Here is a 27,236-nt window from a genome sequence, read left to right as displayed (position 1 = left end):
CCCCCCCCCCCCCCCTCTGTCCCTTCCCAGGTCTGTTTTCCACTCCGCTGCTGGCCGGCCTCCCGGAGAAGGTGCGGAGTTTCCTGGCCCGCCAGGTGCCGTTCCCCAGCCGACTGGGGGATCCGGCTGAGTACGCCCACCTGGTGCAGGCCATCGTCGAGAACCCCATGCTGAACGGAGAGGTGATCCGTTTGGATGGAGCCATCCGCATGCAGCCCTAGAGGGAGGCGGGCAGGATGGAAGGTGGGGGTAGGGGACGGGAGGGGGTGCGGGGCAGGAGTTGGGGGGGTGGGGGAGCTTCTCAACCACCGCCTGACAGACAAACATTGAAGACCCCTTTTTTACCCTGACTACCTACTGGAGATATCGCGACGCACCATATTCCACCACTCGCAATCCGTCCTTGGGGCCCGATATCCACTGAACCCCCTCCACTCCTCTCCCCCCCCCCCCCCCCCCCCCCCTTACAACTGTGAGGCTGGAGGGAGGGCGAAACCTTAAGTTCACTCCCCATCCTTCCACTTGTTGGACCGTAGTCCCGGGGGGGGGGGGGTTGCTGACGTTTACTGAGACCACCCGGCCTGGGGAAGGGGGGTAGTGAGCACTGGGGAGGGGGTGTTGGGTGGGTTAGAGAAGTGGGACATGTATAATGTCAGACTGCCTGAACCAACTATTGCCTTAAAGACGCACAAAGAGGATGGGGAGGTGTTGGGGGGGGGGGTGTTCCCTCAACCTGCCGTCAATGGGGGCGGACAAATTGTTGGACTCTCTCCCTGTGGCCGGGGGGGGGGGGGGGGGGGGGGGTGTTCTGGACGCCAGCTGCTTTCCCCAGCAGTCTGACCGATACCGTTCCGATATCTATCGTAATCAGCGTGTCTGTGCGTGGCTGTCCTCACTGCGGACGGGCGATCCTCTCTGCCCACGTCGCCCAGCTCCCAGCTGTGAAGGGGAGCACGGACTCTCATCATGAGCCTGGCGGAACCGGAAAAGCTGATCGCACTGTGAATTCTCTGTATTAAATTATGACGAGCGATTCGACAAACAGTTTGCATGCATCTTTATTTCAAAATCTGGGAGAAAACTCATCACAAAAATATTCGGGTTTAATTTCTCAACGATGTCAGGAGTGTGGGTGGTTACAGGGGTCTCCGTGATGAGGGGCGAGCAGGAATCAAACTTTCAATAATGTTCTGACTGGTCCTGGGGGGGGGGGGGTGAAACTCAAGGATCCAGTTCAAATCTGTTCAAAGACGTCTGCTTGGGTCAGCACCAATATCCTGTAACAGTGTCCTGCAATCCTGCACTGAGCTGCCCAGCGCCTCAACGGCTGGACGTGTTGAACTGCAGGAAATACTGAGCAGTTGGTGGGTTAGTGTAAACCTCCTTATCCAGGTACACTTGGCTGCAAATCAGAATTTTCATCATGAGTAATCCGATCTGCTGCAAAATATTTCTCCCACCCACACTGTCTCCATCAAACACTCCCAGGACAGGTACAGCACGGGGTTAGATACAGAGTAAAGCTCCCTCTACACTGTCTCCATCAAACACTCCCAGGACAGGTACAGCACGGGGTTAGATACAGAGTAAAGCTCCCTCTGCACTGTCCCCATCAAACACTCCCAGGACAGGTACAGCACGGGGGTTAGATACAGAGTAAAGCTCCCTCTACACTGTCCCCATCAAACACTCCCAGGACAGGTACAGCACGGCCGGGGGGGGGGGGGGGGGGGGGGGGGGGGGGTGGTTAGATACAGAGTAAAGCACCAGTTAGGCCGTCTCATTTGAGTGTAATGTGCAACAAAATGTTGGAGGGTCTGTGCTCGGTCACGTTGGGAGTGTCAGTACTGAGGGAGCGCCGCACTGTCGGAGGGTCAGTACTGAGGGAGCGCCGCACTGTCGGAGGGTCAGTGCTGAGGGAGCACCGCACTGTCGGAGGATCAGTACTGAGGGAGCACTGCACTGTCGGAGGGTCAGTGCTGAGGAAGCACCGCACTGTTGGAGGGTCAGTGCTGAGGGAGCGCCGCACTGTCGGAGGGTCAGTACTGCGGGAGCGCTGCACTGTCGGAGGGTCAGTACTGCGGAAGCGCTGCACTGTCAGAGGGTCAGTGCTGAGGGAGCGCCGCACTGTCGGAGTCAGTGCTGAGGGAGCGCCGTGCTGTCGGAGGGTCAGTGCTGAGGGAGCGCCGAACTGTCGGAGGGTCAGTGCTGAGGGAGCGCCGCACTGTCGGAGGGTCAGTACTGCAGGAGCGCCGCACTGTCGGAGGGTCAGTACTTCGGGAGCGCCGCACTATCGGAGGGTCAGTACTGCGGGAGCGCCGCACTGTCGGAGGGTCAGTGCTGCGGGAGCGCCGCACTGTCGGAGGGTCAGTGCTGCGGGAGCGCCGCACTGTCGGAGGGTCAGTACTGTAGGAGCGCCGCACTGTCGGAGGGTCAGTGCTGAGGGAGCGCCGCACTGTCGGAGGGTCAGTGCTGAGGGTGCGCGGCACTGTCGGAGGGTCAGTGCTGAGGGTGCGCGGCACTGTCGGAGGGTCAGTGCTGATGGAGCGCCGCACTGTCGGAGGGTCAGTGCTGAGGGAGCCCCGCACTGTCGGAGGGTCAGTACTGTAGGAGCGCCGCACTGTCGGAGGGTCAGTGCTGAGGGAGCGCCGCACGTTTGGGGGGGGGGTCAGTGCTGGGCACATCCACACTCAGCGATTTTGACAAAGGGAACCCATTCCTGCAGAAACAGAGAGAGGTAAAGTGAGAAACAGAGAGAGAAACAGAAAGAAACAAACCGAGAGAGATAAACAGAACAGAGAAAGAAACAGAGAGATAAACAGAATAGAGACTGCCACAAAATGTTGGAGGGTCTGTGCTCAGGGTCACATTGGGAGTGTCAGTACTGAGGGAGCGCCACTCTGTCGGAGGGTCAGTGCTGAGGGAGCACCGCACTGTCGGAGGATCAGTACTGAGGGAGCACTGCACTGTCGGAGGGTCAGTGCTGAGGAAGCACCGCACTGTTGGAGGGTCAGTGCTGAGGGAGCGCCGCACTGTCGGAGGGTCAGTACTGCGGAAGCGCTGCACTGTCGGAGGGTCAGTACTGCGGAAGCGCTGCACTGTCAGAGGGTCAGTGCTGAGGGAGCGCCGCACTGTCGGAGTCAGTGCTGAGGGAGCGCCGTGCTGTCGGAGGGTCAGTGCTGAGGGAGCGCCGAACTGTCGGAGGGTCAGTACTGCGGAAGCGCCGCACTGTCGGAGGGTCAGTACTTCGGGAGCGCCGCACTGTCGGAGGGTCAGTACTTCGGGAGCGCCGCACTGTCGGAGGGTCAGTACTGCGGGAGCGCCGCACTGTCGGAGGGTCAGTGCTGCGGGAGCGCCGCACTGTCGGAGGGTCAGTACTGCGGGAGCGCCGCACTGTCGGAGGGTCAGTACTGTAGGAGCGCCGCACTGTCGGAGGGTCAGTGCTGAGGGAGCGCCGCACTGTCGGAGGGTCAGTGCTGAGGGTGCGCGGCACTGTCGGAGGGTCAGTGCTGAGGGAGCGCGGCACTGTCGGAGGGTCAGTGCTGATGGAGCGCCGCACTGTCGGAGGGTCAGTGCTGAGGGAGCGCCGCACTGTCGGAGGGTCAGTACTGCGGGAGCGCCGCACTGTCGGAGGGTCAGTACTGTGGGAGCGCCGCACGTTTGGGGGGGGTCAGTGCTGGGCACATCCACACTCAGCGATTTTGACAAAGGGAACCCATTCCTGCAGAAACAGAGAGAGGCAAAGTGAGAAACAGAGAGAGAAACAGAAAGAAACAAACCGAGAGAGATAAACAGAACAGAGAAAGAAACAGAGAGATAAACAGAATAGAGACTGCCACAAAATGTTGGAGGGTCTGTGCTCAGGGTCACATTGGGAGTGTCAGTACTGAGGGAGCGCCACTCTGTCGGAGGGTCAGTGCTGAGGGAGCGCCGCACTGTCGGAGGGTCAGTGCTGAGGGAGCGCCGCACTGTCGGAGGGTCAGTGCTGAGGGAGCGCCGCACTGTCGGAGGGTCAGTACTGAGGGAGCGCCGCACTGTCGGAGGGTCAGTGCTGAGGGAGCACCGCACTGTCGGGGGGGTCAGTGCTGAGGGAGTGTTGCACTGTCGGAGGGTCAGTGCTGAGGGAGGGCCGCACTGTCGGAGGATCAGTGCTGAGGGAGCGGCGCACTGTGGGAGGGTCAGTGCTGAGGGAGCGCCGCACTGTCGGAGGGTCAGTGCTGAGGGAGCGCTGCACTGTCGGAGGGTCAGTACTGAGGGAGCGCCGCACTGTCGGAGGGTCAGTACTGAGGGAGCGCCACACTGTCAGAGGGTCAGTACTGAGGGAGCGCCGCACTGTAGGAGGGTCAGTACTGAGGGAGCGCCGCACTGTCGGAGGGTCAGTACTGAGGGAGCGGCGCACTGTCGGAGGGTCAGTACTGAGGGAGCACCGCACTGTCGGAGGGTCAGTACTTCGGGAGCGCCGCACTGTCGGAGGGTCAGTGCTGTGGGAGCGCTGCACTGTCGGAGGGTCAGTACTGCGGAAGCGCTGCACTGTCAGAGGGTCAGTACTGTAGGAGCGCCACACTGTCGGAGGGTCAGTACTGTGGGAGCGCCGCACATTTGGGGGGGGTCAGTGCTGGGCACATCCACACTCAGCGATTTTGACAAAGGGAATCCATTCCTGCAGAAACAGAGAGAGGTAAAGTGAGAAACAGAGAGAGAAACAGAAAGAAACAAACCGAGAGAGATAAACAGAATAGAGAAAGAAACAGAGAGATAAACAGAATAGAGACTGCCACAAAATGTTGGAGGGTCTGTGCTCAGGGTCACGTTGGGAGTGTCAGTACTGAGGGAGCGCCACTCTGTCGGAGGGTCAGTGCTGAGGGAGCGCCGCACTGTCGGAGGGTCAGTGCTGAGGGAGCGCCGTACTGTCGGAGGGTCAGTGCTGAGGGAGCGCCGCACTGTCGGAGGGTCAGTACTGAGGGAGCGCCGCACTGTCGGAGGGTCAGTGCTGAGGGAGCGCCGCACTGTCGGAGGGTCAGTGCTGAGGGAGCGGCGCACTGTCGGAGGGTCAGTACTTCGGGAGCGCCGCACTGTCGGAGGGTCAGTGCTGAGGGAGCGCCGCACTGTCGGGGGGTCAGTGCTGAGGGAGCACCGCACTGTCGGGGGGGGTCAGTGCTGAGGGAGTGTTGCACTGTCGGAGGGTCAGTGCTGAGGGAGCTCCGCACTGTCGGAGGGTCAGTGCTGAGGGAGCGCCGCACTGTCGGAGGGTCAGTGCTGAGGGAGCATCGCACTATCGGAGGGTCAGTGCTGAGGGAGCGCCGCTCTGTCGGAGGGTCAGTGCTGAGGGAGCGCCGCGCTGTCGGAGGGTCAGTGCTGAGGGAGCGCCGCACTGTCGGAGGTCAGTGCTGAGGGAGCGCCGCACTGTTGGAGGGTCAGTGCTGAGGGAGCGCCGTGCTGTCGGAGGGTTAGTACTGGGGGAGCGCCGCACTGCCGGAGGGTCGGTCTTTGGGATGAAACTTTGAACATGTGGCCTGTCTTCCCTGTCAAATGTGGCACCTGTCCTTCCAAACCCATGACCATCCAGAAGAAAAGGAGCAGTGGATAACTGGGACCCCCACTGAGCTGGAGAGGGAGTCACTCTCCACCGCTACTTGGAAATAAATATATCGGCCATTCCTTCACTGTCACTGAGTCAAAAATCCTGGAACTCCCTCCCTAACAGCATTGTGGGTGTACCTACCCAAAGGGACTGCAGCGGTTCAAGAAAGCAGCTCAGCAGCACGTCCTAAAGGGCAACTAGTGATGGTTTGTGTGATTGCTGCTGGGGGAGTTCCCCATTCCCTGCGCTCGGCGTGCTGTGTTGGTGGCAGAGGTGACTGTGGTGCTCCGGGGTTGGGGGGGGTGGGGGGGAGCTGAAGCCAGGCCTGTCGCTGATGGACACCACATTACAAGTGGAAAGTAAAACCCCTTCGCCCAACTCGTCCTGCCTCCTCCCCGCCGTGATACTCACTGTGAGAGCTGCTCCTTGGCCAGCTGGTTGTTGTAATTGTCCAGCTCTTGCCTCAGTCGCCTGGCTTCCTCTGCCTCTTTCTCCTGGAGCGCCAAAGCGGCTCGCGCTGCCAGGATCCGCTGATGGTCCCACTCAGCCTCGTCCTGAGCCTCTTTCATCCTCCGTCTCTGCAAGTTTGGTGGGGGGGGGGGGGGGGGGGGGGGGGGAGACCGTCAATTGAGGGTCAACCCGCGAGAGAATTCCACCCGATCCAGCGGGAAACCGCAACCCCCTACAGACCAGGATTCAGGCCCCACAAACCGGGGGGGGGGTTCAGAGTTCAAGGGTCGTGTGGACGGCCAGTCGACATTTCGATGACACGTTCGTTGTGTCAGCAATTCAACGTCAGCACTCCAGAATTTCAGAAGGCGGGTGAGGCACCGATATATAAACAAATGCCCTTAATGTTGGCATTTATATAGAAATGGATCGCCAAAGGTTTAGTTTACAGAGTTTACTGTAGTGCACTGTTTAAATAGACTCTGTTTACTGTAGTGCACTGTTTAAACAGACTCTGTTTATTGTAGGACACTGTTTAAATAGACTGTGTTTACTGTAGAGTGTGGTGACCAGAACTGCACACACTGGCTCGAACAACTCGGTGAGTTCAAATCTCACCACGGCACTCGGTGGGAATTTCACTTGGATGAATCAAATTTGGAATTATGAAGCTGGTTTCAGTCACGGCGGCCGCGAGACTATCATCGATTGTTGTTAAAACCCCGGCAGGTTCACTAATGTCCCCTTTAAGGACAGAAATCTGCCGTCCTTACACCTATCTGGGCTACACGCGAGGCCAGAACCGCACCCCCCCCCCCCCCTTTCCCCCACAACCCTTAACTGCACCTTCGAAATGGCCCCTAGCGAGATACTCAGTTCAAAGAGCAATTAGGATTGGGCAACAAATGCTGGGCCTCTGCCCAGCGAAATGAAACGACAGCCAGCCGAGCAACCTGACGTTCAGGGAGGACGGGTGGGGCCGTGTTCCCATGCATGTCGGCCATGATCTATCCAACAGCATGATGGATCAGCAGGCTCGAGACGCCAAAGGGCCTTCACTTTAAGGGGAGCGTTAGGCCGCTGGCGGTTTGGATGCTGAACTGAAGAATCGGGTGGAGGCCACTCGAGTCCCGGCCTCCCATCCGATAAGATCGTATCATTGGGGTCTCGGCTCCACTTTCCTGTCTGTCTCCCCCCCCCCCCCACTCCATAACCCTCGACCCCCCCCTTCGTTGATCAGAAATCTGTCCGTCTCGGCCTTGAATGAGCCGCAGACCCCACTGCATTCTGGGGTGGGGGGGGGGGGGGGTTTCCACAGACTGACCCCCCCCCCCCCGAGAGAAGAAATTCCTCCTCATCTCCGTCTTCAATGGGAGACCCCCTTATTCTCAAACGATGCCGCCCCCCAGTTCTAGATTCTCCTCCCTCATGAGGGAGGAAAACAGCCTCTCAGCATTTACCGTGCCAACCCACCCCCCTCAGAATCTGATATGTTTCCGTAAGTTCTCCTCTCGTTCTTCTAGACTCCGAGGGCCCCGACCTGCTCAACCCCGTCCTCATCCCAGGAATCTGCCCAGTCAACCTTCTTTCAGTAAGGGTAAGGAGGCCAAATCTACGCAGTACTCCAGCTGCGGAAACACCAAACTCTGTACAGGTGGAGCAAGACTTCCTGACTATTATACTCCACCCTCGGGGCTTTTCACAGTAACTTCATTTGAAGCCTACTTGTGACAATAAGCGATTTTCATTTTTCATTCACCCCCCCCCCCAACATCGCAATAAAGGACAACATCTTATTTGGTTTCTTAATCACTTGCTGTGCCTGCGTAGTAACCTTTGGCGATCCATTTCTATATAAATGCCAACATTAAGGGCATTTCAATGGTCATTGGATAAACATATGGATGATATGTAGATGGGCTTTAGATTGGGTTCACAGGTCGGCGGAACATCGAGGGCCGATGGGCCTGTACTGCGCTGTAATGTTCTACGCTCAAAGACACCCAGGTACAAATTAGGAGCAGGAGGGGCCACGGCCCCTTGAATCCTGCTGCCCGCCCCCCATTCACTGAAATTATGGCTCATATGATTGTCTCCGCAGTCCCACTTGCCTGCGCCCCCCCCCCCCCCCCCACCCCACCCCGCACGCACACACACACACAGCTACTTGCTCATCAGGAATTTATTCACCCCTGAATAAATTTAGAAATGTCCGCCTCTACCGCCTTTTGAGGAAGAAAGTTCTCTCGCGGGGAAAGTAATTATTCTCATCCCAGCTCTAAATGGGCGAATCCGTATTTTTAAACGGAGGACCCTGGTTCTAGATTCGACCGTGAGAGGATCAATCCCTCTGTCGTAGAATTTTGCAGTCTCTCTCTCTCAATTTCAATAATATTATGTTTCTATTCCCCCCGCTCCCCACCCTTCCTCACCAAAGTGGGCAGCCTCGCATTTTCCCAAACTGTCCGCCAAACTCTTGGCCCACTCCGAAACCCAATCGGTATTCCTTCGCAGACTCTCTGTATCCTGCTCACAGCTTCATTCCCGCCTCGCTTTGTATCGTCAAGTCAACTTGGCTGCCGTACGGTTGGCCCGTGCTTCGACCCATCATGGCAGTCCTTCCATTACGGCCTGCCAAACCTGAATATCCCGGCTCCCTGTTTCCTGTTGGTCGGCCGACCCTCCGCATAGGGAGGTCAGCCCTGCGGCGATGCCCAATGGTTGGAGATATTTTACTCCCGGGGGGGGGGGGGGGGAGGTGCTCACCTTGTTCTCCTCGAGCTGCCGCCGCCGCTCCCGGTCGATCGCCTCCAGCTGCTCCGGGCTCATCCCCTTCCAGCGGTCCGTCACCACGCGGTGAGGGCCGAAGGCGCTGACCGCCACCTCCGGATTCTCCGTCAGGATGTCCCCGTACACGTGGTTCCCGATCTCGGCGTAGTTCTCGTCTGTCTCCTGCCGCCTCGCCACGTCCCGCACCGCCGCTTGCTCGGCGGCCTGCAGAGAAAGTGGACATGAGCTCTTTGAGGAGAGGTCCAGGGACGGGATGGGAAGGAGGGGGGGGGGGGGGGGGGGTGGGGTCAAACCTCCCCACGTTACAATTAAACGGGAAGTGCTGGGAAATAACTCAGCCTGTCGGGCAGCGTCTGTGAGGTAGAAATAAGAGTGAACGTTTCGAGTCCAAAACTCTGAAGTTCTGAAGAAGTGCCATGAGGACTCGAGACGTCAACTCTTGTTTCTCCCTCCACTGACGCTGCCCCACCCGCTGGATATATTTTCCCTTTTTTGCTTCAGCACTCGCGGTGTTTTGCTTTTATTATTGCACAAGGATTAGGAGCGGGAGGAGGCCCATCAACCCCTCAAGTCCTGCTTTCCCCCCAATCAGTCCTAAGCAACCACCCCCCCCCCCCCCCCCCCCCCAACCTTATTCGGAGACTGTACACCAACCGCCTAGATTCCTCGCCCAACAAAGAACAATACAGCACAGGAACAGGCCCTTCGGCCCTTCAAGCCTGTGCCGACCATGCCTATACTAAAACTGTCTACACTTACGGAGTCCTTATCCTTCCAGTCCCACACTATTCACATATTTGTCGAGATGTCCCTAACATCAATCTATCAACCGCCGCCTTATGATTATTCAGTGAGGCTCGCCCACCCCCACCCCCCCCCCACCCCCAGGCAACCCCCAAAATCCAGCCCCCATTGCCTTTTGAGAGTTCCAAAGGCGCACAACAGTCTTCAGAGAAAATGTACGCTATCCTGCCCAACCACCCTCTCATAAGAAACATAAGAACATAAGAACTAGGAGCAGGATTAGGCCATCTGGCCCCTCGAGCCTGCTCCGCCATTCAATTAGATCATGGCTGATCTTTTGTGGACTCAGCTCCACTTTCCGGCCCGAACACCATAACCCTTAATCCCTTTATTCTTCAAAAAACTATCTATCTTTACCTTAAAAACATGTAATGAAGGAGCCTCAACTGCTTCACTGGGCAAGGAATTCCATAGATTCACAACCCTTTGGGTGAAGAAGTTCCTCCTACACTCAGTCCTAAATCTACTTCCCCTTATTTTGAGGCCATGCCCCCTAGTTCTGCTGTCACCCGCCAGTGGAAACAACCTGCCCGCATCTATCCTATCTATTCCCTTCATAATTTTAAATGTTTCTATAAGATCCCCCCTCATCCTTCTAAATTCCAACGAGTACAGTCCCAGATTCTCTCTCTCTCCCCCCCAACCCCCCCCCCCCCCCCCCCCCCCCCGGTGCTCGGACCCCCCCCCCCCCCCGACTGATAAGAGAGCTCCTACCAGTGCCATGTTGTAGTTGAGGGTGGCGGTGTCGATGGCTCGGCGAGCCTCTTCCTCCATCTCGGCGAGCTTCAAGGCTCTCGCGTCGAGCTCCATCTCCTTCTTGTGATGCAGGTCATCTGTCAGGGGTCGAAGGGGCGGGGAGGGGAGAGACACACAGGGAGAGACAGGTGAAGCTGAGGCTCAGGCGGCGGGGGATTTGGAGGGGGGGGGGGGGAAGAGAGGGGCGGAGGGGAAACTGAGCCACGGGGAGGGCGTGGGAGGAACCTCGAGTACCTGCGTATTTCTGGTCCCGCTCCGCCCGCTCTTTCTCCATTCTCTGCGCGGTGAGCCACTTGCGGGATTCCTGCTGCTGGAATTTGTTCCGCGCCTTCTCATTTAAGTCCTCGCCGGCGAACTTCTGCAGGCTGGAGGGGCCGCAGCGGGGGTCGTCGTCGCTGACCCGGGCGGGCATGTCTTTTTTCAGCATGTCCGGGTCCCATAGGTCGAACTCACGCTGGTTCTCTGGCTGCTGGTAACGCAAACGATACTCGTCCACCTCCTTGTTCAGCTCGCGGACTCGCTCCTGTTCCTGCGCCTCGAGCAGCTGGGCCGTCTTCACATAGCGCAGGTTTTCAGAATCTGGACAAAAAAAGTGACTCCGTCAGTACTGACCCTCCGACAGTGCGGCTCTCCCTCAGCACTGACCCTCCGACAGTGCGAGGCTCCCTCAGCACTGACCCTCCGACAGTGCGGCGCTCCCTCAGCACTGACCCTCCGACAGTGCGGCGCTCCCTCAGCACTGACCCTCCGACAGTGCGGCGCTCCCTCAGCACTGACCCTCCAACAGTGTGGCGCTCCCTCAGCACTGACCCTCCAACAGTGTGGCGCTCCCTCAGCACTGACCCTCCGACAGTGCGGCGCTCCCTCAGCACTGACCCTCCGACAGTGTGGCACTCCCTCAGCGCTGACCCTCTGACAGTGCGGCGCTCCCTCAGCACTGACCCTCCGACAGTGCGGCGCTCCCTCAGCACTGACCCTCTGACAGTGCGGCGCTCCCTCAGCACTGACCCTCCGATAGTGCGGTGCTCCCTCAGCACTGATCCTCCAACAGTGTGGCGCTCCCTCAGCACTGACCCTCCGACAGTGCGGCGCTCCCTCAGCACTGACCCTCCGACAGTGTGGCACTCCCTCAGCGCTGACCCTCTGACAGTGCGGCGCTCCCTCAGTGCTGACCCTCCGACAGTGAGGCTCTCTCTCAGCACTGACCCTCCGACAGTGCGGTGCTCCCTTAGTTTGTACTACCTTGAACTAAGGCAAGCAAACTGCTGAGGGTACCTCGGCCGACACTAAAACCCTCTTCAGCCTTATTCCCATCACACACTCCCAGGACAGGAACAGCACGGGCTTAGATAATGAGGCTTCCTCTACACTGTCCCCATCAAACACTCCCAGGACAGGTACAGCACGGGGTTAGATACCGAGTAAAGCTCCTTTTACATTGTCCTGACTACATGCTTCGTATATCCATCGGATTTGTTCGTGCCGCACGCTGCTCTGAGTGATTTTGGCCGTTTTGTGCTGAGTTAATGCCGAGTGAAGATTTGTGCTCGGGGCTGTACAGAGATAATTACCGTGAGCTTCGTGCCAGAGCCGCTCCCTGTCCTCGCTCGTCTTCTTATCAAGCACTTGATTGTCCAAGAACGGGCGATCGACCTTTCCAACCAATCAAAATGGAGAGAAATGGCAAGATCCGTGAGATGGGTGGAAGGTTACCTGAGATGTGTCACTCAAACGGGCCACCTGTGCCATGCTCTACATGAGCCTCTGCTGTCTCTCCCCCCCCCCCCCCCCCCCAACCCCAATAACATCTCATCCCAGCAGCCTCTCATTTAGTCAATTCTATATCTTTCCTGTCCCCTCCGTTGTAGCGTGAGGGGGTTCATGACCAGGAGGAGCTTGCTAAGTCGTTCAAAATGGTGACACCTGAATGTGCAATGAGACACCAGTCGCTGAAGGGAACCATGCAGGTACAGCAGGCGGTAAAGAAGGCTAATGGTATGTTGGCCTTCATTGCGAGAGGATTCGAGTACAGGAGCTGGGATGTCTTGCTGCAATTTGCAGAGCCCTGGTGAGGCCACACCTGGAATAGTGTGAGCAGTTTTGGTCTCCTTCTCTGAGAGAAGGATGTTCTTGAGCTAGAGGAAGTGCAGAGAAGGTTTACCAGACTGAATCCTGGAGTGGCAGGAGTGACCGACGAGGAGAGATTGAGTCGATTGGCATCATATTTGCTGGAGTTCAGAAGAATGAGGGGGGAGCTCATAGAAACCTATAAAATTCGAACAGGACTGGACAGGGTAGATTTAGACTTAGAACAGTACAGCACAGAACAGGCCCTTCGGCCCTCGATGTTGTGCCGAGCAATGATCACCCTACTTAAACCCACGTAACCTGTAACCCAACAATCCCCCCATTAACCTTACACTACGGGCAATTTAGCATGGCCAATCCACCTAACCCGCACATCTTTGGACTGTGGGAGGAAACCGGAGCACCCGGAGGAAACCCACGCACACACAGGGAGGACGTGCAGACTCCACACAGACAGTGACCCAGCCGGGAATCGAACCTGGGACCCTGGAGCTGTGAAGCATTGATGCTAACCACCATGCTACCGTGAGGCCCCAAGATGCAGGAAGGATATTCCCGATGGTGGGGGGGGGGTGTCCAGAACCAGGGGTCACAGTCTGAGGATACGGGGTAGACCACTTAGGGCAGAGATGAGGAGAAGTTTCTTCACCCAGAGAGTGGTCGGCCTGTGGAATTCGTTACCACTGGAAGTCGTTGAGGCCAAAACATTGCATGTTTTCAAGAAGCCGTTAGATATAGCCCTCGGGGCGAAGAGGGAGAAAGCGGGATGAGGCTATTGAGCTGGATGATCAACCAAAATCATTAATAAATGGCAGAGCAGGCTCGAAGGGCTGAATGGCCTCCCCCTGCTCCTATTTTCATAGAATTTCATAGAATTTACAGGGCAGAAGGAGGCCATTCGGCCCATTGAGTCTGCACCGGCTCTTGGAAAGAGCACCCTACCTCCACCCTATCCCCATAATCCAGTAACCCCACCGAACTTTAAGGACAATTTTGGACACTAAGGGCAATTTAGCATGGCCACTCCACCTAACCTGCACGTCTTTAGACTGTGGGAGGAAACCGGAGCACCCGGAGGAAACCCACGCACGCACGGGGAAAACGTGCAGACTCCGCACAGACAGTGACCCAGCCGGGAATCGAACCTGGGACCCTGGAGCTGTGAAGCATTTGTGCTAACCACTATGCTATATATTTTCTATATTTCTATGCTTCATGCTGTCTTCCAAATACTCTATTCTCCCCCTAAATCAGGTTAAAAGCCCATCCACCTGGTCATAAGTCTTGATCTAATTGAATGGCGGAGCAGGCTTGTGAGGCCAACCTCTGTTCCAATTTGGCACATTCATATCTGCCCCAGGGAGACATATTTTGGCTCCCGGTGTAGGAAGATGGAGAGAGAACAAGGCCTGTGATAAAATTGTCCCAAAGAAACAACGGATTTGTGTTAATTTAACTGGAATTTTCTAGGTTGAAATCTGTCAGGGCCGTTGCCTAAACAGGATGCATAGCTCTGAGTTCATTGAACAGAATTCTTTGGGGCAACTGTCCGTTAATTGTGTAAATGTAATCTTTACATTCTCTTCTTTTTTCAAATAAATATTTGAATGTAGTTTATTTTTTAAACCTCCGTAAGTGGTTTGACATTCTTTCTCCTGACTTCAGATTCTTCTTTATAAAAGTCAAATTGCAAAACTGTTGTGATAGCTTGTTCGCATTTCGCGTTCGGATATGGGCAGCCTGCGTGATGACTGGAAGGCTTTAGGAGTATCTGATTCTAAGTATTGGGCAATCTACAAGGTTAAAAGCCTGGGTTTGGAGTGTGTTTGACTGCAGGGGTCATGTTTTTTTTTTTTTAAATTCTGTTTTGCAGTGCCTGGATGCTTTGAGCAGGAATGTGTATTTTCAGTCTGGGCTAATGGACTGTGGTTTGACTGGGGAAGTCCCTGGGGAGTTACTGTGCTTTGCAGCCTGCAGAGATCATTTGTTTTTTCAGCTTGGGGAGATGAGGCCATTGCTTGGTGGAGCCAAGGAAGGGGAGACATTTTGAAAAGCCTTTGAGGCAGTTTTGTGGGGAAATCTTTGGAGAGAGGAATTGAATTCTGATCTGCCTGATGCTGAGTCCACAAATAGACCAGAAGACATTTCTGATTCGATATGATTTATTGTCACATGTACCGAAGTACATAAATATATAGAACAAGAGGCTATTTGGCCATTGAGTCTGCACCGACCCACTTAAGCCCTCACTTCCACCCTATCCCCATAACCCAATAACCCCTCCTAACTATTTTGGACGCTAAGGGCAATTAATCATGGCCAATCCACCTAACTTGCATGTCTTTGGACTGTGGGAGGAAACCGGAGCACCCGGAGGAAACCCACGCAGACACGGGGAGGACGTGCAGACTCCGCACAGACAGCGACCCAGCGGGGAATCGAACCTGGGACCCTGCCACTGTGAAGCCACAGTGCTATCCACTTGTGCTACAGTGGACAGTGAAAATTATTTTTCTGCGGCCGAGGTAACGTATACAGTACGTACATAGTAGACAAAAGAATAATCAACAGAGATTTGTCATTGACAAATGGTACATCATCAAACAGTGATTAATTACAGTGCGGAACAAGGGGCCAAACAAAGCAAATATATAAGCAAGAGCAACATAGGGCATCTTCCAGGGAACAGATCGGTCTGAGGGAGTTGTTGAGGAGTCTTGTAGCTGTGGGGAAGAAGTTGTTCCTATGTCTGGACGTCCGAGTCTTCAGACTTCTGTACCTTCTGCCTGATGGAAGGGTCTGGAAGACGGCAATGCCTGGGTGGGAGGGGTATTGGATAATGCTGTCTGCCTTCCTGAGGCATGGGAGCAGAATTAGGCCATCGAAGGATATAGAGCTGAATTTTTATTTTCTGGTGTCACCGTATTGATCAGCATGGATCAGCATGGTTTATGGTGTAAATTGTAAGTTCTTTTTGGGTACGAAGTTGAAAAGTTTAATATTGTAGCCGTAAGAAAGTTTTGCTTTAAATATAACCTAGCCCTGTTTCTTCACGCAGCCTCTCCTGGAGCCAATCATTCTTTCCGCACAGTCTTTCAAATAAACTACAATATTGGGGTTTCTGTCCAATATCCCAACCACTGGGGTTGGGGTCTGGTCTGGGATTGTAATACCTGGCACTGACAGCCTGCCCCACCGTAACACATTCAACAGCTCCAATCACGGACGTCGATGCCACAGATGGATGTGGACCCTGGATCGCTTGTGAGTTCACTGCCTCGAGGGCCTCCATTCAAAAAAAGAGACGCTTGGGGTATATGTGCATGGTGTTCCGTGAACCACTTCCCTCCCTCCCTCCTACCATAGGGGTTACGGACAGGAAAAGCCAGAAAGGGGGGGGGATGGGGATTGACTGCCGCAGCCTCCATTCACGCATCAGGAGATTTTCTTTCCTCACCGTTTTGCCGGACTGGAGTTCCCGAGGGATGTGGGAATAAAGGCACATGGAATCGGGTGACAAACTGACAGCTGTCTCATTGGAAGTTTGAACGTTGTGCTCGTTGGGAGTTTAGAAGATTGGGAGGAGACCGTATTGAGACAGATAGGATTCTCGGCGGGATTGACAGGGTAGATGCTGAGAAGTTGTTTCCACTTGTGGGAAGAGGCTAGGATCAGAGGGTGTAATCTCAGAGTAAAGGGGCCGCTCATTTAAGAGAGTGTGATGAATGTAGGAATTGCAGATGTATTGTATGTAGGGGCTGGTTTAGCACAGTGGGCTAAACAGCTGGCTTGTAATGCAGAACAATGCCAGCAGCGCAGGTTCAATTCCCGTGCCAACCTCCCCGAACAGGTGCCAGAATGTGGAGACGAGGGGCTTTTCACAGTAACTTCATTGAAGCCTACTTGTGACAATAAGCAATTATTAATTTATTAATTATTTGGTGCAGCAATAGTTAAAAGTTTGGGTTAGAGTAGTGTTTTTATAGGGGGTAGTGTGATGAATTTCGGCATTTTCAGATGTATTATATGCAGTTAGGGTTAAAAGCCTGTGTATGACTGCTGATGCAGTGTTTTTAAGGAAACTTGATTTGCAAGACGGCTAGGCTTTTTGGGAGCCGGAGGTGCAATTAAAGCATTGTAAAAGCTCGGGCTAATGAATTTTGGTTTGGATTAAGAGGGTTCCCTGTGATTTAGTTAGAGATTTTGAGTTCAGGTAGTAAGATGATGTAGTTCATGGACGCAGCCCAAGGGCTGAAGCAGTCAGATATTGTGGTTTTCTGTTTAGGTTTTAGATTGGGATGTGATCAGTGTTTTGTTATGCTCTTGACGTAGCATAAGCTGCTTCCTTGATGTGCTCTCTGACAAAGGAAGGTTCAGACTTGGAGATAGCTTTAACACGTTTATTTAAACTGTTAACGATTCTCCTACTTGGATTCGACTCTCCTGTTAACCCTGCTATAGCTACTCAGACTGACGAACCAGTCTGCTACAATCCAGGTGGTTGGTGTAATGTGTTCCAAATCAACCCTGTGTACTCACTGAGAGTGTCCACTGGAAAGAAGCTGAGCATGTGTGCTGTGTTCTTTTATATGGGTTGGTGTAATACCCTCATGTGGTAGTGTCACCTCTGTGTGTATCGTGAATGCCCATCTTACTGACCTATTAGTTGACTGTCTGCGTGTCATGTCTCTGGTGCTCCCTCTAGTGTCTAGCTAGTCTACGTGTATTTACATTAACCCCTTGTGTATTTACAGTGATGCATATCACCACAATCAGAAGTCAAGCAGCTAGTCTCTATACAGTTCAGTCAATGATCTGCCCATAGACAGACTAGCAGTCTCTTTCCACGCAGTTCAGAGGTACATTTGGGAGCTGGAAGTCAAGCTATGAAGGCAGTTTCTTAAGACTTCAGCTAGAGATCCGGCACTGTTCTGACGGAGTCACATTTTTCTTGCCAGCAGTCTCAAAAGATCTCTCTTTTTTGAAAGTGGAGTTTCAAGGCATGTCTGTACAGCAAGTATTCCTGAGTGCTAACTTTATTTATCAGGGGATTGGGATCTGAGATGGTTCTGTTGTTTGAATGGAAGTAAAGATAGCAGTTAAGGGTTATTGTGTCACCGTATTGATTAGCATCGTTTAAGGGGAAATTGGAATCTATTTCCTTGTGTGATGTAGAATATATTTTAATGAAAATGAAAATGAAAATCGCTTATTGTCACGAGTAGGCTTCAATGAAGCCACATTCCAGCGCCTGTCCGGGGAGGCTGGTACGGGAATCGAACCGTGCTGCTGGCCTGCTTGGTCTGCTTTAAAAGCCAGCGATTTAGCCTGGTGAGCTAAACCAGCCCCTTTAATACAGTGTTAGTGATGTTTGTGTTAATATACCATATCCCTATTTTGCAATGAGCGAGGTATCCTTTCCTCAGTTTTATAAAATTCCAAATAAAATATTGGGGATTTCTGTCCAGTATCCGAGATACTGTTGGGGCCTGGTCCGGGTTCGTAATGGACGAACGGGTCCCATGGCAACGGACGGGTGTTGGAGGTTACTGAACGACCACCTCCTGCTCCTACCTCAACGACCCCCACCTACCCCCCCCCCCCCCCCCCATCGACGCCGAACCCCCTCCCGCTTGCGGACAAACCGCTCGCTTACCCCGATGATCCGGTTCTTGACGTTGAAAATGCGGCTCTGCCGCTGGAGCTCGGCATTCCTCCGGCGCTCGATAGCCGCAGTCTGCTTCGGGTCGACAGCAAGGTCTAACTTGTACATGGTTTTGTCACCTGTATTGATGGACAATGTTAAATATATAAGTTTGTATTATATATATATATATATATATATTTATGTGTATAATTTATTTCCCACTGGCTAGCTCTGTGCTTTGGCTGAGTTTGAATCTGAGCAGGAGGTCCCCTGTGGCCAGCCACCATCCATCTATCTGGAAACCCAACTCGGTGCCAAGTTGTTGTTGTCACTATAACAAGCAACCAGATCGCCTTGGCAACAGAGACATTTCACCTTGAGGAAAATAGGGGGAAATCTTCAGCCAATTATTCTTAAAGTAACTCTTTAGGCCCAGACACCCAGCTGAACTAGATGGCGCATAATTCTTTAATGGAAAGATCTGCGAGCATAGCCTGAGCAATGGGTCGAAAGGACGGAAAAGGGATAAAATATCGAAGCCGGATCAACCCCCCCCCCCCCCCTTCTCTCCCAATTAAGATGGACCATTCTTTGGAGGGCGGGGCAATCACGTTGATTGACGTTGATTGACGCAGGTCTGTTCGGCCGGAGGCCAACAGGAGGGAAAGGGCTGGGGCGGGCGGGACCTGGGCGGTTGAAAGGGGAGGAATCTGTTTCCGGTGTGCGGGAGCTGTAGTTCAGTGGCTCGGCGCATGCGCCCTCCAGCCCCAACCGTCCGCCGTCGCGATGCACCCCGGGAGATGGAGTCCTGGCCTCTATCCCCTCTCAATGCGAGAGGCGGGGGGAGAACTACAAATCCCAGAGAACCAAACGAGGAGGTGGATCTCGCGATGCTCAGAGCAGGACGGCGGGAGGCCTAGTCCTGGTTTGTTGTCCGTCGGGGCCTCGGTTTATTTGGTCGTCCCCCCTCCGCAACCTCCCACCACCCGGGATCGCCATGGGTTTCCTGCGGATGATCGAGATCGAGAACTTCAAGTCGTACAAGGGGCGGCAGATCATCGGGCCCTTCAAGAAGTTCACGGCCATCATCGGGCCCAACGGCTCGGGTGAGGAGGCGGAAACGGAGCCCGGGGCTGTGCTGGGCCTCGGGGATCCCAAACCCTCTTCCCCACAGACACCCCCCCCCCCCCCCCCCCTCCCCGGTCCCACACCCTGACCTTACCTCAGCATTTGCAAAGTTCTGCCCGGCCACCAAACATCTGACCCAGAAAATGGGGGGGGGAAATTCTGCAAGGTCCCCCCCCCTCCCTCCCTCCCTCCTTGGGCAGGACAAACAAGGCAGTGGAATAAAGAGCAGGACTGTGGGGAGCACCGAGGATCAGAGGGACCTTGGTGTGAATGCATACCCTTAAAATATCAGAGCAGGTGGACACAGTGGCTAAGAAGGCATATGGTGTGCTTGGGCTTCATTAGAGTTTAAGAGCAGGGAGGTTATTCCGGCACGGCATAAAACTTTGGTTCGGCCACAGCGGGAGTAACGTGTACACTTCTGGGATCCACGTTGTAGAACTTACAGTGCAGAAGGAGGCCATTCGGCCCCTTGAGTCTGCGCCGACCCTCGGACCGCACCTCCCCCCGCTCCCCGTTTGGACGCTAAGGGGCTTTTTAGCGCGGCCGATCCACCCAGACCACCCTTCTGGACTGTGGGAGAAACCCGGAGGAAACCCGTGCAGACACGGGGAGAACGTGCAGGGTGGGAAAGGTGCGGGGGAGATTCACCGGGCTGTTTCCTGAGCTGGAGAGTTTTAACTATGACGGGAGATTGGATAGACTGGGGTTATTTTCTTGGCAGCAGAAGAGACAGGGTGGGTGACAAGATTGAATTTGTTTATTGTCACGGGTACCGAAGTGCAGTGAAAAGTATTTTTCAGCGAGCAGCTCAAACAGATCATTTAATACATGGCAACGCAAGGTGCACAATGTAAATACGTAGACACCGGCATCGGGCGAAGCGTACAGGGGTGTAGTGTTAAATCAGATCAGTCCATAAGAGGATCGCTTAGGAGTCTGGTAACAGCGGGGAAGAAGCTGTTTTTGAGTCTGTTCGTGCGTGTTCTCAGACTTCTGTATCTCCTGCCCGATGGAAGAAGTTGGAAGAGTGAGTAAGCCGGGTGGGAGGGATCCTTGATTATGCTGCCTGCTTTCCCCCGGCAGCGGGAGGTGTAGATGGAGTCAATGGATGGGAGGCAGGTTTGTGTGATGGACTGGGCGGTGTTCACGACTCTGAAGTTTCTTGCGGTCTTGGGCCGAGCAGTTGCTATACCAGGTTGTGATGCAGCCAGATAGGATGCTTTCTATGGTGCATCTGTAAAAGTTGGTTAGAGTCAACGTGGGCATGCCAAGTTTCCTGACTTGTGCTTTCTTGGTCGTAGCGTCGACGTGGGTTAACCAGCACAGATTTTGCTGATGTGCGCACCTAGAAATTTGAAGCTGTCAACCATCTCCGCCTCTGCATCATTGATGCAGACAGGAGTGTGTACGATACTTTGCTTCCTGAAGTCAATGACCAGCTCTTTAGTTTTGCTGACGTTGAGGAAGAGATTGTTGTCGTTACACCACTCCATTTCATTCTCTATTGAGATGCATACAATTATATGGGGCAAGGTGGCACGGTGGCGCAGTGGTTAGTACTGCTGCCTCACGGTGGCGAGAACTAGGAGATTTTTCACCCAGAGGGTGGTAGGAGTCTGGAACTTGCTGCCTGAAAGGGTGATGGAGTCAGAGACCCTCATAACATTTAAGAATAATTTAGATTTGCACTTTCGATCCCAGGGCAGACAAGGCTATGGGCCAAGTGCTGGGAAATTGGATGAGTTCGGTGGTTGTTTTTGACTGGTGCAGACGTGATGGGCCGTAGGAGCTTTTCCATGCTGTAAACCGTTATGACTCTAAATGTCTCCTTTCCTTTAAGGCGTTCCTTAAAAACCGGCCTCTCTGGCCAAAGTTTTTTTTTCCTCTGCAACCTCGCCCAAATATTTCCTTGAGTGGCCCACCCCCTGACAACCAAGCTCCGGGTTTCCCTCCCTCAACCGCTTGTCTCTCCTTCAAAATGCTTCTCAAAACGTGGTACTCCTGCTTATATCCCGACTATATCTTCATGTCTAGCTTCATTAGGCAGAGATGAAAGGGTATAGGTAATGACACTCATTCATAAAGCACTTTAATGTGGCAATCATAGAACATACAGAGCAGAAGGAGGCCATTCGGCCCATCGAGTCTGCACCGACCCACTTAAGCCCTCACTTCCACCCTATCCCTGCAACCCAATAACCCCTCCTAACCTTTTTTTTGGTCACTGAGGGCAATTTATCATGGCCAATCCACCTAACCTGCACATCTTTGGACTGTGGGAGGAAACCGGAGCACCCGGAGGAAACCCACGCAAACACGGGGAGAACGTGCAGACTCCGCACAGACAGTGACCCAGCGGGGAATTGAACCTGGGACCCTGGCGCTATCCACTTGTGCTGCCCCAATTGAAGCGAGAGATTCCGCTCCTCTCACGTCTATCCCCTCTGGCACATCTACCTGATTTTTGGCGTTCTGCACATGGCGGCGGTAGTTCGCCATATCGTCTCATTCCTTTCTTCCTCATGGATCCATCCAGCTCCTCCTTCGATGCAGCAGCTCCTTGTCCGTACCAAACAATGCCACCCTCCCCACCCCCTCCATTTATGTCCTCTCTCAGGTCGCCACCACCGCCTCTCCGAGCACGGCCTTCTGTTTGTGAGTCGCACGCCAAATTTATTGTTCCCCGTCTTGTCTGGCTCAGGTAAATCTAATCTCATGGACGCCATCAGCTTTGTGCTGGCGGAGAAGACCAGCAACCTAAGGGTGAAAACGCTGAAGGACCTGATCCACGGTGCGCCAGTGGGCAAGCCGGCCGCCAACCGGGCACTGGTCAGCATGGTGTACACAGAAGACAGCGGCGACGACAAAATCTTCACCAGGATCATTGTGGGTGAGTGAAGCCGGGCAGAGTTGCTCTGATCGCATTTTTCAGTGCAGAGCGGTGTACCTGCTCCACCTTTGCCAATCTGGCTCTGACCCTGTGCCGGTGCGTCGCAGAGCCTCCCGCGGTGTTGAACCACCGCTTCAAGCAGCACTAATTCTCAGTAACTTTGCAGGGGCATCCTCGGAGTACAGGATCAACACCAAAGTGGTGCCATTGCAGGAGTACAGCGAACAGCTGGAGAAATTGGGAATTCTCATCAAAGCCCGTAACTTCTTAGTGTTTCAGGTAACACTTGCGTGCAGCTGATTTAATTTCTACCCTCTTGTTCCTCCTTACTTTCCAAAGTGTCATCATCCAGCTCTCCCCCTCTCTGCAATCTCCTGTAGCCCCCTAAATCACTCGCCCTCCCTACCTCCCGCAGCCCCCCTTCTCCATCCCTCCCTCCTGCGGGACCCCACCCCTCTCCATCCCTCCCCCCTGTGGGTCTCCCCCCTCCATCCCTCCCTCCTGCGGGGCCTCCCTCCCCTCCCTGTGGGTCCCCCCCTCTCCATCCCTCCCTCCTGCGGGACCCCACCCTGCTCCATCCCTCCCTCCTGTGGGTCTCCCCCCCTTCATCCCTCCCTCCTGCGGGTACCACCCTCTCCATCTCTCCCTCCTGCAGGGCCTCCCCTCTCTATCCCTCCCCTCTCTATCCCTCCCCTCCCTGTGGGTCCCCCCCCCCCTTCTCCATCCCTCCCTCCTGTGGACCCCCCCTTCTCCATCCCTCCCTCCTGTGGGTCCCCCCCCTCTCCATCCCTCCTCCTGTGGGTCCCCCCCCCCCCCCCCCTCCATCCCTCCCTCCTGCGGGCCCCCCCCCTCTCCATCCCTCCCCCTGTGGGTTCCCCATCTCCATCCCTCCCTCCTGCGGGGCCCCCCCTCTCCATCCCTCCCCCTGTGGGTCCCCCCTCTCCATCCCTCCCTCATGCGGGCCCCCCCTTCTCCATTCCTCCCTCCAGTGGGCCCCCGCCCCCCCCTTCACCATTCCTCCCTCCTGTGGGCTCCCCCCCATCTCCATCCCTCCCTCCTGCGAGCCCCGCCCCCCTCGGCGTCCCTCCTCCTGCGGGGGCCCCCTTCGCCATCCCGCCTGTGGAGGGGTGCCCTTTCCATCTCTCCCCTGCCTGTGGGGGGGGGGGGCGCACCCCTCCCTGCCCGCTGCCCTGCCCGCTGAGGCCCCTCCTCGCCTGCCCCGCTCACGTGGCCCTGAGACATTTGCATTACATCTATTTGGAATGGTAAATCTAACCCTGTCTGTACCTAGCACCGTGCATGTTATCAGTTTCCAGCCACTGGAGATGACTTGCAGTGTTCATGGTTCGCAGGGTGCGGTGGAGTCTATCGCCATGAAGAACCCCAAGGAACGGACAGCCCTGTTTGAGGAGATTAGCCGCTCAGGCGAGTTGGCACTAGAGTACGACAAGAGGAAGAAGGAGATGGTGAAGGCTGAAGAGGACACTCAGTTCAATTACCACCGGAAGAAGAACATCGCAGCGGAGCGCAAGGAAGCCAAACAGGAGAAGGAAGAGGTAGGTTGTGAGTGTGGCATGGTCCCAGCTTTAGCAGATATGTGATATTCGACCAGCTTTCACATGGAGTTGCCGGACAGAAACAGGCCATTTGGCTCCTCTGCTCTGTGCCAGTACTTCTGCCACCATACCAGCCTCTCTCCCCCCCCCCCCCCCCCCCCCAACCCGCCGCCTCCCACACACACTTCATCTCCCCATACCTCATATCCTTCTCTTAATTTCTCCCTCATGCGTTTAGCCAGCTTCTCGCCCCCTTTAATCACGTCAACATGATTCATCTCAACCACTCCCCATGGATCCCTTATTCTCCCCACTCTCCGTATGAACGGGTCCCCATTCCCACCGATGTGGGGTGTGGGGGCCCCCATTCTCAAGACGTTTCTCTTGAATTCCCTCCCTGATTGGATTTACTAATGACCGTCTTATTTTTAAAAATAAATTTAGAGTATCCAATTATTTTTTTTCCAATTAAGGGGCAATTTAGCGTAGCCAATCCACCTACTCGGTACATTTTTAGCTTGTGGGGCGAATATGCAAACGCGGACATTGACCCAGGGCCGGGATCGAATCCGGGTCCTCAGCGCCTTGAGGCGGCAGTGCTAACCACTGCACCACCGTGCCGCCCTGTGACCGTCTTAATTTGAGTACTCCTTCAGTGGTGCTCCCTGCGCATTGTCCCTCCGCCAGTGCAATGCTCCCTGGCCCCCTGACAGTGGCAGTGCCCCCTTGGCCATGCCCCCTCCCCACTGCAGCGGCAAGTGCCGGTGTGAGGCGTGGATCATGCGCTTGAGTCTCTGAGGTGAGGCCATGCCCCTTCTAACTTGGGAGAGAGTCCATCCAACTGAACCATGCTGGACATCAGATTTGAATGGTTTATCAGTCTTATCCTTTTCTGGTTCCACTCTCAGGCAGAACGTTACCAGCGCCTGAAGGATGAACTGGTCCGGGCACAGGTACAACTGCAGCTCTTCAAACTCTTTCACAACGAGTCTGAGATCGAGAGACTGAGCAAGGACCTGACGTCTCGGAACAAGGAGATCGAGAAGGACAGGAAGCGCATGGACAAGGTGGAGGAGGAGATGAAGGTGCACAAGAAGGAAGTGGGCAAGCTGATGCGGGAGCAGCAGCAGGTCGAGAAAGACATCAAGTAGGTTTCCGGTTGTGTTGGGATGGAGTAGGCGGTGGTGCTCGGGAATGTCAAGCTAGGCGTTGAATAATTTAATTGTTAAGCGCAGAAGGAAGCCATTCGGCTCATCGGGCAGGATTCTCCCTTCTGGGGACTAAGTCCCCACGCTGGCGGGAAAACCTGCGCCAACCACTCCGGCGTCAACAGCCCCCGAAAGTGAGGAATTCTCCGCATTTTCGGGGCTAGGCGGATGCCGGAGGGGTTGGCGCCGCTCCAGCTGGCGCCGAAGGGCCAGCATGAGTTTTCACATGCGCGGAACAGCCGGCGTGATTCCGGGCATGCGCAGACCGGCCGGCGTATTTCGCGCATGCACGGGGGGTTCTCTTCTCGACGCCGGCCCCCAGGCAATATGGCGGAGCCCTACAGGGGCCCGGAAGAAAGAAGTGCCCCCCACGGAACAAGCCCACCCGCAGATAGGTGGGCCCCGATCACGGCCCAGGCGACCGCACCCCCTGCCAGGTCCCGCCATGCGTGACGTGGGTAATTCACACCGGCGGGACTGTCCAAAAATGGACGGCCCGCTCGGCCCATCGGGGCCCGGATAATCGCCGGGGTGGGTGCTGCTGTCCGGCACCAGAGAATATGGCGGCGGAGCGGGATATGTGCCTCCCCCCCACCCCCCCCCCCCCCGGGATTCTCCGACCCGGCAGGGGGTTGGAGAATCCCGGCCATTGTGTCTGCACCTTCTCATGAGAATGTCGCTTTAAGAAATGTTTGTCTGCTCATGTTACTGCAGTGATGTCAGTGTGTGGGTGGAGCTGAGCTCTGGCTCTGCTTTTTAGTTTCATTTTGAGAAAAGCTTGGGTGTGTCTGTGTCTTTTGGTTTCGTCTTCAGTGTTGGAGCTGAAGCCAGACAAAGCAGCTGTACTGCTGTTCTCTCTGCCATGAAAAGACTATGTCTTGGATCATTTGGTGAATTCAGAAATATAAATGTTCTGAGTAGTGAATGTAAATCTGATGTGCATCTGTTAAAGGTTATGTTTTTTGTAAGTCTTCTAGATGTTAAAAGGACAGCGTACGCATTATTTAGTGTCGTCTTTGGGGGCTGTATTTGAATTAATGGTTGCTAAGATGTTCACTGTTTGTTTTAAAAAGGTTAACTTGAGTTAATAGAATAAACATTGTTTTGCTTTAAAAAATACTTTCCCATTTCTGCTGTACCACACCTGTAGAGTGGGCCGTGTGCTCCCCATACCACAATCTATTAAAAGTTGTGGGTCAGGTGAACTCCGTGATACACTTTGGGGTTCTCTAAACCCTGGCCCATAACAACCTGCTGCCCAAACAAACACTGTGGCTTAGTGCCATTCCCCTGCTTACCCCCATACCCATTGTTTCTATTCCGATAATATGTTAATGCCTTGAATGTCTCGATTGAACCTGCCTCCACCTCCACACTTCCAGACAGTGAACACCAGACCACTTTCTGGGCGAAGAAGTTTTGTCTCGCGTCACATTTGCCTCGTTTGCAAATCACTAATTCTGTGTCCCCTCTTGTTCTTGATCATTTTGGGAGCGGGAACAGTTTCTCGCTGTTTAATCTCATGATTTTGAACATCTCTATCAGGTCTCCTCTTAGCCTCCTTTTGTCCAAGAGAACAGTCCCAACCTGTCCTCGTCACTGAAGTTTCTCATCCCTGGAACCAGTCTTGTAAACATCTCCCTCACTCCCTCCAATGTGTTCACATCCCTCCTATAGTGTGGCGCCCAGAACTGTACACAATATTCCAGCTGAGGTCTAACTACTGTCTTGTATAAGTTCAGCATAACCTCTTCGCTCTTCTACTCTGCTAATATAGCCCAGAATACTATTTGCTTTATTGTCTGCTCTCTCCACCTGTTCTTCCACCTTGGTGATCTGTGCACATATCCACCCAGGTCTCCCTGCTCCTAAACCCTTTAAGGCATGCACCCCTTGTGTTGTGTCTCTGTATTCTTCCTGCCAATGCATCACTTCACACTTCTCTGCATTGAACTTCATCTTCCACCTATCTGCCCACTCCACCAACTTCTCCATGTCCTTTTCAAGTTCTACACTGTCCCAAGTTTTGTGTCGTCTGCGAACATTGGAGATTGTTCCCTGCATGCCAAAATCTAGCTCATTAGTTTATATCAGGAAAAGCAAGGGTCCCAATACTGACCCCCTGGGGAATACCACTGCAATCCTTCCTCCAGCCCCCAAAATAGCCATTGACCATTCATGTTTTCTTCCTATTGTTCAGCTTGTCCATGTTGCTACGGTCCCTTTTTAACTGCCCTCACAAGTCTGTTGTGTGTTACTGTATCGAATGCCTTCTGAAAGTCGATGCACACCACATCAACAGCATAACCTTGATTGATCCTGCCTGTTACCACCT

The 27,236-nt window shown here is 54.3% G+C and overlaps 3 protein-coding genes across 5 annotated transcripts in view; 2 read left to right on the top strand and 1 right to left on the bottom strand.

Annotated features, from left to right (window-relative positions):
• The window catches only part of hsd17b10 (hydroxysteroid (17-beta) dehydrogenase 10), a 14,849-nt gene extending 14,583 nt beyond the window's left edge, over positions 1-266 (top strand). The window contains exon 6 of the mRNA XM_038781585.1: positions 31-266. Coding sequence (XP_038637513.1) covers positions 31-221 — 191 coding nt within the window. The 3' untranslated portion in view covers positions 222-266. The remainder of the gene's footprint in view (positions 1-30) is intronic.
• Positions 267-1,040: 774 nt separating this feature from the next.
• On the bottom strand, positions 1,041-19,417 carry LOC119955431 (RIB43A-like with coiled-coils protein 1). 3 transcript variants are annotated; one of them, XM_038781582.1, is made up of 8 exons: positions 19,339-19,417; positions 18,126-18,253; positions 11,953-12,034; positions 10,616-10,960; positions 10,340-10,458; positions 8,798-9,025; positions 5,993-6,159; positions 1,041-1,402 (listed from the first exon to the last, which is right to left on the bottom strand). In XM_038781582.1, exons 2-8 carry the CDS (start codon positions 18,240-18,242, stop codon positions 1,321-1,323), a joined length of 1,140 nt encoding a protein of 379 aa, XP_038637510.1. In that variant the 5' UTR covers positions 18,243-18,253; positions 19,339-19,417; the 3' UTR covers positions 1,041-1,320. The 3 variants fall into 3 exon arrangements, with proteins under 3 accessions (XP_038637510.1, XP_038637512.1, XP_038637509.1); XM_038781584.1 differs by lacking the exon at positions 19,339-19,417 and adding an exon at positions 18,339-18,510; XM_038781581.1 differs by lacking the exon at positions 19,339-19,417 and having other exon boundaries at positions 18,126-18,510.
• The window catches only part of LOC119955913 (structural maintenance of chromosomes protein 1A-like), a 45,737-nt gene continuing 37,505 nt past the window's right edge, over positions 19,005-27,236 (top strand). The window contains 5 exon segments of the mRNA XM_038782571.1: positions 19,005-19,222; positions 21,949-22,137; positions 22,304-22,416; positions 23,490-23,693; positions 24,602-24,840. Coding sequence (XP_038638499.1) covers positions 19,114-19,222; positions 21,949-22,137; positions 22,304-22,416; positions 23,490-23,693; positions 24,602-24,840 — 854 coding nt within the window. The 5' untranslated portion in view covers positions 19,005-19,113.

The sequence above is a fragment of the Scyliorhinus canicula genome, chromosome 21 (genome assembly GCF_902713615.1).
Source record: "Scyliorhinus canicula chromosome 21, sScyCan1.1, whole genome shotgun sequence".
NCBI classification, from domain to species: Eukaryota; Metazoa; Chordata; class Chondrichthyes; order Carcharhiniformes; family Scyliorhinidae; genus Scyliorhinus; species Scyliorhinus canicula.
Note: the sequence above shows the minus strand (reverse complement) of the source record. Positions and strands in the feature narration are given on the sequence as shown.

Bases quoted from the DNA above. Each gene is read 5' to 3' on its own strand.
- LOC119955431 (XM_038781582.1), bottom strand. From the start codon at position 18,242: ATGTACAAGTTAGACCTTGCTGTCGACCCGAAGCAGACTGCGGCTATC. The intron at 6,160-8,797 runs GTGAGCACCTCC...CCAAACTTGCAG, and splicing joins GGCAGCTCGAGGAGAACAAG to AGACGGAGGATGAAAGAGGC. The intron at 1,403-5,992 runs GTGAGTATCACG...TCTGATTTGCAG, and splicing joins GCCAAGGAGCAGCTCTCACA to CCAAGTGTACCTGGATAAGG.